General features: G+C 34.6%; 2 protein-coding genes across 5 annotated transcripts in view; one reads left to right on the forward strand and one right to left on the reverse strand.

The window, feature by feature from the left end:
- Positions 1–224: 224 nt before the first annotated feature.
- Positions 225–11,606, reverse strand: part of LOC107657925 (signal-transducing adaptor protein 1-like) — a 12,757-nt gene continuing 1,375 nt past the window's right edge. The window contains exons 1-15 of one of the 4 annotated variants that reach the window (XM_016446255.1): positions 10,251–10,306; positions 8,284–8,355; positions 7,947–8,066; positions 7,729–7,785; positions 7,008–7,162; positions 6,435–6,566; positions 6,106–6,175; positions 5,411–5,513; positions 4,366–4,458; positions 2,797–2,889; positions 2,581–2,634; positions 2,382–2,447; positions 1,384–1,440; positions 1,014–1,130; positions 225–884 (exon numbers count right to left, since the gene is read on the reverse strand). In XM_016446255.1, coding sequence (XP_016301741.1) covers positions 841–884; positions 1,014–1,130; positions 1,384–1,440; positions 2,382–2,447; positions 2,581–2,634; positions 2,797–2,889; positions 4,366–4,458; positions 5,411–5,513; positions 6,106–6,175; positions 6,435–6,566; positions 7,008–7,162; positions 7,729–7,785; positions 7,947–8,066; positions 8,284–8,355 — 1,233 coding nt within the window. In that variant the 5' untranslated portion in view covers positions 10,251–10,306 and the 3' untranslated portion in view covers positions 225–840. The other 3 variants (XM_016446252.1, XM_016446251.1, XM_016446256.1) reach the window with 3 other exon arrangements.
- The window catches only part of LOC107657856 (MPN domain-containing protein-like), a 9,015-nt gene continuing 7,629 nt past the window's right edge, over positions 10,221–11,606 (forward strand). Inside the window, exon 1 of the mRNA XM_016446126.1 lies at positions 10,221–10,260. Coding sequence (XP_016301612.1) covers positions 10,221–10,260 — 40 coding nt within the window. The remainder of the gene's footprint in view (positions 10,261–11,606) is intronic.

Here is an 11,606-nt window from a genome sequence, read left to right on the forward strand (position 1 = left end):
TTTTAGAACAACATGAGCGTGTGTAATTAATGACAGAACTTTTATTGTTGGCTAATCTAATATAATGCTTTTAGTCAAACACCTGAACATTTTAAACATTACTGTCTGAAACGAAAGTCAACCTGTAAAATCGTGTTGTTACACTACCTGTTACGTCAATAAAACAAATGCCAAACACACTTATTGTCTTGCACATTCACACAAGAAAGAAAGCGTGACACCTTTTTCCATGATCGTTGTATTGGTCTCAAAATATATAGTATAAAACGTGTTTTAACAGGAACAGAAAAACAACATTTGTTTGATCTGTCTCTCTATCTGGAGAAAGAAGACCTGCAACTTCCCCACATAGTAAAGTCACAATCATTATTATCAACAACCATTTGCCATTGTTATCGCAAGCCTGATATTTGTATGATCAGAGACAGAGAAAAGAGACGTAGACCAGCTATCTGACACAGGAATTCAAAACAAAACATTTATATGTGACTTTTCATCTGAATAACCTGTGATAAATCAACAGTACATCAATAAGATAAACTAGACAAACAACAGTAGTGATTTACAGTCAGCAGCTACACAACGCGACACATGATGATCGATATGTTAGTCTAATAAATGATTGCGATAACTAATACATCATAATGCTGAAAGGATCAATAAAGAACATTTGATTCAAGGGCCTATTTGTTGATCCAACTGGACAGCAGTGGGCAAATATCACAGATACAGATATATCCATATATCTGCTGGTGTAGATTTAAGACGCGCTTAATACTAAGGAATTATTCCTCGTTCCACAATTAAACCATTATCATCACCATCTTATTGAAATTACATTTATTCCTGGTTTCGTCTCCTATTAAGAACCTGCTGGAGCTCATCTGTTAAGCACAAAACCACAGCGAGTTATGGATTTGACGGAGTAAAAAAAAAAAAAAAAGCAGATATCAAATTGAAAGTAAAAGATTTAGAGTGAAATAGTGGCACAAAAACAAGAACATTTTTCTTACTTATGTCAACGTGTTGTTGCTGACACTTGGGAATATTCTTAGGCATGCCTGACAAGCTGTTGCTTCGGGAACTTGTTTTAGGGTAGCCAGAAGGTACCAAAGGTTTCCTTTCAACATCTACATTAAAACAGAAAACATTAAGATGCCTTTGCTTTTCATTGAAATTGTTAGTGACAAGAGATCTGAAAAACAACATTAGGGAAGTGATCACAGCACTGGGACATTTATTTGGACTAAGTGTGTAGTAGTAGCACCAAAGAGACGTCAAACTTGCAGTGCATCATTGGAACACCCTCACCCAAACAATCTCGGATCTCAAGATAACAGTATTTCAGACAACAATCTCAAAAACAATTCAAACTGAACTCACCTGAACTGCTGTTTAGATCTGGAGGCATTGAATTCTGATGAGGCAAATATCGCCCTGCTAAAACAAAATACCACCATCAGAATGATCCAGTAATAAACAATATTTTTACAGCATTTATTACCCTTGTTAACATTAATATCAAACCAGACATAATTAACAGACGTATACTTAAACTGAACCTTACTGTAAAGTGTTAACAGAAAATAACAAATTACACAGTATCATTTCATAGAAGAAATAATGTATATATTTGTATTTGAAACTTTGGGATCGATACGATTTTTTATGTATTTGAAAAAAAGTCTCTTTCACTCAGGCTGCATTTATTTAATCAAAACACAGCAAAAACAGCAGTGCTATTACGAAACTACTGTGAAATACTGTTACAATTTTAAATAAAGTGTTTTCTATTTTCATGCATTTAAAATGTATTCCTGTGATGGCAAAGCTGAATTTCCAGCATGATTACTCTAGTCTTCAGTGTCACATGATCCTTCAGAAATCGCTCTAATATGCTGATTTGGTGCACAAGAAACATTTCTTATTATCAGTGTTGTTAGAACGTGTTTAATATTTTTGTGGAAATTGTGTGTTTTTTTTTCTTCAGTGAATAGACATTTCAAAAGAACAGCATTTATTTAAAACAGAACTATTTTACAACATTATAAATGTCTTTGCTGTCCAAATCTTTGACCGATTTAATGTGTCTAATGTGTTAATAAAAGTATTGATTTTTTTTCCATTACAAAAACCTTACCAACCCTAAACTTTTAAATGGAAGTGTATATATATACATAAAAAGAAATATAGGACATTATCTGTTGGTGTTACCTGGAAGACGTGGCAGGACAGGAGGTGGAGAACATGCTGCCTGATCTAATGTGTGAATAAAAGTATTGATTTTTTTTCCATTACAAAAACCTTACCAACCCTAAACTTTTAAATGGAAGTGTATATATACATAAAAAGAAATATAGGACATTATCTGTTGGTGTTACCTGGAAGACGTGGCAGGACAGGAGGTGGAGAACATGCTGCCTGATCCACCTCATACTCTCCAGCATCTGCAAACACAAACATACAGTAATCGAGGATCAACAACATGCATTAGAAACACAATTTAAAACAACTAATCAAAGTAAATCATCTGCAAAACTCTCAATTTACAGATATTCTAAAGTGTGTATAAGGACTCACTTGAGACATTGATGTAGGTGTTTGGCTCTGAACTGGATCTTTGATTGTTTGGGACTGATCATGCAAATCAAAAGAGTTACACTACATTTCATGTCTTCTAAGTGTAGAGCTGTCAGCTTAAGTTAGACACTCATTAAACTCAAGGCAATATGTTTATAATGATAGAGAAGTTCATTAGATGTATTTGTGCTTGAAGATGATTTAAAGATGTATTACCTGGTTTTGGGGGTGGCACTGGAGGAGTAGGTGAAGGGACTTTAGGACATTGCACAATTGTCTCACCATTCTCATTATTAGTCTCAGCAAATGCTAAAAAATAAAAAAAATAGGAATAGTATAAATCAGATCTATTAAACTGGCCCACATGATGTTGCCAATTGCTTCTCTTAAGACTGCTTACCTTGCATTGAAATAATAAAAATAATTTTATTTATGTTATATTCTATTACTATTACTTGCTGTAAATCTCTAATGTCTGTCATGCTCTGTGGAGAATGTGCGTCTCAATAGTCTAACTTTAAAAAAATACAAACAATACCAGCATTCATTAAATTGGAAAAAGAGAGAAACAAATCCACCAGTTTAAACTATAATGGAATGAGTATTAGATCACGCTATCAAACATACTGCATCTCAACCAACGTGTTTTGTTATGCAAAAGAGACCACATTCATAGTGAAAAAGCTGTTTCAGCTCTGGCATCAGTCTAATTTACTTCTAAGAGTAGAGATGTCAGTTTAAATTAACGGAGTGTCTATTTACACTAAGTGCAAATAGCCCGCCTTGTTGGCAGAGGCTATTTACACTAACTCCGCCAACCAACGTCTGATTGGGATAGTCAAGACAATAGACTGTGGTCAAGACTGAGAAAAGACGCTCGTCAAACACCAGTTTCAGTAGCTAGCTGGTAAGGTGCGTGCTTTTTGACGCGATCGACCCGAGTTCGAACTCGCCTTTTGCCGAACTTTTTTTCTCCATTTTCAAATCTCATATCGCATCGGAAAGGCATTTATTTTCAATAAAAATTAAGGAAATTATCAAAAAGTTGAAAATAAAGTATCGGGTAGGGTTAGGGTAGGTGTGGGGAGGGCTTTATTGTCCCAGTAAGGTGGCATCCATTTAATAATTTGAATTAAAATGATAATTTACACTCAATACATTATTATTGCGTACTGTTTTATAATATACTACAATACTGAGGTGCAGATAATTGCTACCATTTGCAATAAGTAGTATAAATAGCAGAGAATCTTGCTGTTTTAACAGTGTAAATAGAATCTATAGCGATTTGCAATTAGTGTAAATAGCATATCGTTAAAAATACTGCTATTTTCACTTAGTGTAAATAGAATCCATCGCTATTTGCACTTAGTGTAAATAGCATCTATCGCTAAGAAAATATGCTATTTGCACAGTGTAAATAGAATCCATCGCTATTTGCATTTAGTGTAAATAGCATCTATCGCTAAGAAAATATGCTATTTGCACTTAGTGTAAATAGAATCCATCGCTATTTGCATTTAGTGTAAATAGCATATATCGCTAAGAAAATATGCTATTTGCACAGTGTAAATAGAATCCATCGCTATTTGCACTTAGTGTAAATAGCATCTATCGCTAAGAAAATATGCTATTTGCACTTAGTGTAAATAGAATCTAATTGCTATTTACACTTAGTGCAAATAGCCGCTGCCTTTAATTAAAGTCAATACAATATGTTCAAAATTTTATATAAGTTCATTAACAGTATGTATTTGCGCATTAAGATGATTGAAGATGCATTACCTGGTTTTGGGGGTGGCACTGGAGGAGTAGGCAAAGGGACTTTGGGACAATGCAGACTTCTCTCGCCATTCTCATTATCAGTCTCAGCAAATGCTGAGAGGAAAAAATAAAAATAGTATAAATTTGGCCTATTAAACCTATATTAAACTATATAAACATAATTATTTGCTGCAAAACTCTGGCTGCCCTGCTCTGTGGCGAACGTGTGTCTCAACAGTCTAATATTCAACTTTAAATCAATACAAACAATACCAGCATTCATTAAGTCAAAAAAGAGAGAACCAAAACTACGACTCTGGCTGCCCTGCGGCGAACGTGTGTCTCAACAGTCTAATATTCAACTTTAAATCAATACAAACAAACAATACCAGCATTCATTAAGTCAAAAAAGAGAGAACCAAAACTACGAGTTTCGTCTAGAATGGAATGACAAGTATTATTACACGCTACTGAACAAACTAGTTCTCAACCAGTGTGTTTATGCAAACCATATTCATAATGAAAGAGCACTGTTTCAGCTCTGGCAATTTTACAAGAACTTTTTGAATTTATTTTGTAAATGATTTTCTCAAATTTACTGTCTTTTTCTCTGAATGAAAGCTTGAAACATTTATGTTTTATGGAGTGAAGGAATATGTTTAGTAAAAAAAACAAACTTTTAAACATACAAAAAATAACTTGGTAAGCAAACATTTAAAACAACTAAAAATATTTATTAGGAAAAAATGGTTTGTGAAATGTATTTTTTGCATGTTCAAACAGCTATCAAAGAAAAAAAAAGTCAGCCAACTGGAAACTCATGTTAAAATTTGTAATTAATTTTAAGTAAAACTGAGAGCAACCGTGGAAGTGTGTCAATCATTCTTTTAGTGGTTTCTACAAATTTCTATAATGGGGTGACATTTTTTGTAGCCTACATGTCATTCATAATGTTGTAAACATTTTCTAGATGTATGATTCATACCGACAAGTATGTCAGTCTGGCTGACAAACAAGTTTTTTTCCTAATAACTTTCCAAAAAACACTACTAAAATAGTCTCTTACTTATATTTTTATCATAGTGTCCCTCCATCAGAAGAGGCACCATCACCCCATTGGTCTTCTCCAGCAGGCAGTTAACGACATCATGCAGGGTCTCACAGGTGATCTGTGTGTTTATGAACATGGTGTGTGAACACACTCACATTGCCTGATACATCAATGCACATACCATAGTAAATGATTTGATTGTGGCGATAAGCTAAAAGTGTATGTTTGCTCACTGGAGAAGCATTTACCACTAAATACACAAAAACACCCATAACCTGTAATATGCAAAAACTACAGATGCCAGATCAAAACCTTAAAACTCTAGAGTGTGGTTTAAGATAAAAGTCAAGCGATAGAGGCTCAAATCACAAATTATCACAAGTATATAAAGCCCTGTGGTAACTTCCAAGAATTGTTTAATGTATAACACAGCAGTTGTACTGATCCACTGCGTCCGATTCCCAACACTGACCCATAAAACCTTTTCTTATCAGAACTTCCTCTTCGCTTTCAGAGCAATTACAAATTATGACACTGTAACTGTCTTTCGCAAGAGCTCAGAGTTCACACAAAATTACAAGTTTGCAGATGGCTAAATACATTGCTTGGTGTTCAGAGAGTCTTCCTAATTCACTCAAGTTTTTATCAGGCATATTGTGAGTAATCTATTATTTACCAGAGGCTTTTAATCTAAAGTAACTATTACTTACGGGAGTCTCAAGGGCAATGGCGAATCCTCCTTCGTGCCTCCTAGACACACGGTAATGTCTGAATACTGGTCTGTAGAGCACATGATTCATTCTTAACTAATACAGCTAGATTCCATTTTATTAAAGCAGAACTTTGCAGAACATGCCGACTATTGTGTAACATGCTTGATTCAAAAGATCAAGGTCTAAGGTTCAAGACTGTTCAACCAGCAATTCAGATGATCAAGATAAACTACAATAAATGAAGTTCTCGAGGCCATCCAGCAATCTCTGTCTGTCCAGCATTCAACATGTTGCTCTACTGATTACAGATGAGAGTGTGTGTTTACCCGTTAATATCTTGGCGTGTAGTGAGAGCAAAAGACGCCCCATCATGACCCGGCCGCAGCAGTAGGCTTCCCCGATTAGCGTTCCTTTCCAGTAAGTATTCCGCTTCGACACGAGTGACATTATGATAACACCTGCACAAAGCATTATTGTATTATTACATAACAGGCATGGTTATTTTAATTCATTCAGTCACTATGATCACACCAGAAATTGCGAGAAACGATTGTCGATCATAACCGTTTGCAGTACACAAAGAAATTTTACTCAAAGTCTGACCGGTGTGACCAAGGCTGCATTTTCACATGCATGTGAATGAAATGTGCAATGTGCCTACCCTTTTAATCGCTTAAATGGCATAAGGAAAAGTGACATTTCAGTACATGTTTTGGAATGCATGTAAATGATGTGACTGACAAAACTTAATAAAATACATTATTACAAGTCAAGTGTGTAATTTCTGTATCACAGTCAAAAATACTTGTCCTTTCTCATTAAACATCAAACTAAGTTATTACACACATCACCTTTAACCTTTGATGTTGTTATTTATAAAGCAAGTGGTTTTAACTTACGAAGGCATGTCTGACGGTACAGTAACATAATTGTCAGAACACGAGGGTGACGGCAGAGATGAAAGAAGCCGCTGCCTTATTTTCTCTTTCTCTATTATTTCCTTCATCATGTGAATCTGGCCAGGCAGCAGGTTCAGAGAACTTGGCACAGATAGCTGAAGGACAGAAACAGTGAGAATTATTATTTTGTACTTATATAATTTTGGTATGACATAGGACTGTTTCTCATGGTACACGCTGACAAAACAATAAGTCATATAGAGGTACTGACAGTTCATCACATGGATGACCGTAAGTAAAAAACAAAACAAAAAAACTCTGGTTTAGTCTCTTTGGTTTATCAGTAATCACAGCACAACTGCCTTTATACATCAATAAAACTTAAGCCATAAAAAAGGCACAGTCAATGTGCCTCGTCTGAACAAACACAGTGTTATTTGATAACTAGTTATTTAATAGTTGTAGTGTAAATGCATATGAGGAGACATCCTCTAAATATTTTACCTTCATATTTCTAGTGATGTCTTTAGAATTTCACTTTAGCAAAGTGGGTTTACTTGGCAAATAGGCCTCGATAAAATTCTAAATATATCAATAATATTTAAAATCCTAAAACTTTGTTACATGAAAAAATGGGGAAAAATTCAACATTTTCACTAATTTCTGAACAGATTTTAGACCTCATTATACACTTAAAGTGATTTTCAGAAGCACAACTAACCTTTGAAACTGAGAGCATGAAGCCTTTCCACAGTTCTCGAGCCTCAAGGCTGGGGGCCTGAGAAAACAGGAAAAAGCATAATGGGTAACTGTGTGCATTATCAGATTTCAATAACTCGGGGTTAAACAGCTGTAAGTGTACTGCAGTGAAATCAAAGTCAAGATTCATTTTTAGAGTTCGTTTTACATAAAAGGATCAGAGACGGGAGAAGTCCTTACAATCATTTTGATGTCTTCATTTTTCATGTGCAGAGTGAATCTAGCAGCGTCCAGGTTTCGGTCGCGACAGCAGTCATCTGATACAGAGACGAGATCAGAGAGCTCCAGCTTCTCTATATACTGTATTCACAAGCACAAGCAAACAGTTGATGCATTAATAATCTGTATATAGACAAACATATACAGTACAGAATCAAACAGCTTTCAGGCCTGCAAGCTTGCATTTGAATACATTTATGCAAATCTACATTAGAAAACGCACACACACATTGAAATAATTTTCTAGCAGCTACATAGTAAAATTACATTGAAAAGGCAGCTTGTAAAAATCACTTACAACACTGTCTTTGGTGCTATTGTAGAAAAAGAGTGAATTGCCACATAAACTGGTCCAGAGTTTACGACCCATCTGTGCAAAGAAAAATAAATGTTTACTGAAAATAAATACATTTTCTGAAAATAATAATAATAATAATGAATAACTACTGAAAATATCCCATATTGTGTAGATATATAGTGTTTTCACAGACTGCATATTTTTTTTAAGAATTACAAGCATAAAGAATACAATGGAAAATTATTTTCTTCATAATAAACACTTCAAAAACAAGACTTGACACAGAGGCATGGTTGTTTTATAGTAATTTTAACCAGTTGACATGAAATTAAATGATCTTATATTAGTTATGATCCTAAACTATCAGGAATGCGTATGGTCAAATTAAAGCATAAGTCACAATGCAAAATATTTACCCTGCAATGAACAAATAAAAGCGCAAATGTTCACAAATGGGTTAGTGCTGATGACCTCTACCAGCTGGATATAAGCTAAGACCTGATATATGAAATGAAAGAAAATCTTAACTATAAACATATTCAACAAATGCAAATCTTTTATCTGTAGTGTTGGATCTGCACACAAATATGCCACCAGACCAGTTTTTTTGTTGACATTTTCACATTTGTAGGAAAAGAGTTTCCACGTTGCGACAGACCCTTGCATAACACTGCTTTGATGGCCACAGGAAACTTCTCCTGTTTTCTTCAGGATCACTGGTCACATCTTTATTGTCTTTACTATTTACTTGCATTGAAATGTAAAGCATTTCATAGAACAGTGTCTGGTCATATCTTTATATTTGGTGTATTTACTATTTACTCACATTGAAATGTAAAGCATTTCACAGAACATGCTGTGTTAATGCTAAAAATGCACATTTCCAACAAAGGGCAGGGGTTAGCATTATGGGTTAAAAAAAATCTAACAATATGTGTCATTGAAATTTAGGATGCATATTTCCAAGTACAACAGAAAACTATAGATATAGTTAACATATAAGTAGGTTTACTTGAAATAATTTTCAATATTTAAGAAGTTAAAGACACCAAATATTATATGTTGAAGATTAACCATGAAAGAATTCAAATGACTGTTGTTTGTGCCATTTAGAGAGGGATAATCCTACAGAAAAACTGATAAATGCGGATTAAAAATTTACAGTAACACAAGTAATGTGTGACATAGTAGAAGATTACAACCCATGCTTATGATAAGAAGATGGTTCACACTGCTAAACTCTGACTGAAGCACAGTAAATTGCATAACTAGCCGAGCTCATTCTTTTTATGCAAACCAGTGACTTTTTATTTCAAATGAAGTGGTAACATCTAATGAAAAATGGCAAAATGGGTTACACAAATTGATTAAACTTAAGCCTCCGATCATGTATCGTTTCGAAAGGAAAAGGCTTTTTACTTTTTTGCACTTGTATAACAACCCAAACCATTTAAACTATGCACATGATGAAGATACAGGTACAGGTGTATTAGAAAATAACCCTGCTGACAACATTTTAAACCCTAAACTGGATCCAGGTTTTTGGGGTACACCTTAGATAATCCAGCTGGAATACCTCCTTAGGATCGTACGTGTAGGCTACATAAACACACTGACTCACCTTGTCTTTGATTGATTTCTTTTCCAGAAAGCCATCGTAATAGCATGATGGCAGTTGAGATCTCACTCGTTTAAAGCGATTTGCTGCTGCCATAAGTTACACTCCCGTCAACGGCAAACTTCTTACAAAACCGTTCAAGTGTTTGAAAGAATACGCTTCAATGTCCACCTGCGCGTTTCATGCGTTATTAAACTTTCAAATAGCCTACATAATAGAGTTCACGTGCTAAACCTTTATAAAAAGTTAGTGATGAAGAGAAGGCTTGTGGACTAGAGGTAACACGACCGTCGTCAAATGCCTATTTTAAGAGGTCTACATGCCGTCATCCTACTCCCCCACCCCTTACCTGTACACAGGTGAGTCAGGTGCTCTCGAAGGTTGCCGGAAGGCACGAAAGTCCCGCCTATTGTGAGGAACCATAAAGCTGGCAGGAGCACATAAATATCCACCCCTTGGGCATGTAGACGTAAGCATATGGGGAAATACCCCTTTGAAAGTAACACCCATTTCCAAAACGCTTCCGATAAATGGACGCTTTGAAAACAACACATTTTAATTCTTTCAATTGTAACTGTTACAGAAACTCAAGGGGTTTCGCAATCTGGGGTTATCCCAAGACTTCTCATACATATTTACAGCACTCTCCCTGTATCTGAAAATATTGTTTAAATGCTTAAATCATTTAAACAACATTTTCAGCATTTAAACAACATGCTTTAAATATACATTTTTGTACTTACTAATACACATCTTTACCAGATGTATTATATTGGGTGTATATATATATATATATATATATATACACACACACACACACATACAATTTTGTTGTAAATCTGGTAAAGATGTGCATTAGTAAGTACAAAAATTTACATTTGTAAATTTATAAAATGTATTATAATGTTTAATGGTATTATTCACTTTATTTATAAAATAGTAATAACACAAAACACACCCACACATACAATTTTATATAATAGTATTTTGTGTGTGTGTGTGTGTGCGTGTGTGTAAAATAGAAACAAATAGGCTATATTTTATATATTTACAATTAATTTGTATATCACTCTCTCTCTCTCTCTCTCTCTCTCTCTCACACACACACACACACACACACACACATATAAACCCATATAATCAGTTACTGCTGGCTCTTCACTTTCTTTAGACTGTCTTGTCCATTATTTACATAATTGATGCAACAATTATGACATCTGAAACACAAAGTTTTTCCTTAAAGAAACTACAAAAATACAAAAAGTAGGTCAAATATAAGTCACTGTACTGTAATGTATGTAGATTACCATTAGATTCGCCGAGGTTGTTCTGGAAAACCTGATACATGTCATTAAGGGGTTATGATAATATTGTTTGAAATAAATATAGTATGTGTTAGCGCAAACTGAAGCAGTTTGAGGTTTGATTTAGGATAGCATATTTTAAACAGATTTTTTTTTATTTTATCTTAAAGGGGTCATATGATGCTGCTAAAAAGAACATTATTTTGTGTATTTGGTGTAATGAAATGTGTTTCACTGCCCAAAAAACTCGCGTTTGAATCGTCAGTGGAAAATTCTTTAAATATTAAAACGTACTTACAGGCTGTGAGTCAGAACAGCTCTATCAGGATCAGGAAACAGTCCTTCATAAAATGTGCTGCACACATCTGAATATTTGGGTTAAACTGTTCTGGAACAGTGTT

The sequence above is a fragment of the Sinocyclocheilus anshuiensis genome, unplaced genomic scaffold (genome assembly GCF_001515605.1).
Source record: "Sinocyclocheilus anshuiensis isolate Anshui unplaced genomic scaffold, SAMN03320099.WGS_v1.1 scaffold107, whole genome shotgun sequence".
NCBI classification, from domain to species: Eukaryota; Metazoa; Chordata; class Actinopteri; order Cypriniformes; family Cyprinidae; genus Sinocyclocheilus; species Sinocyclocheilus anshuiensis.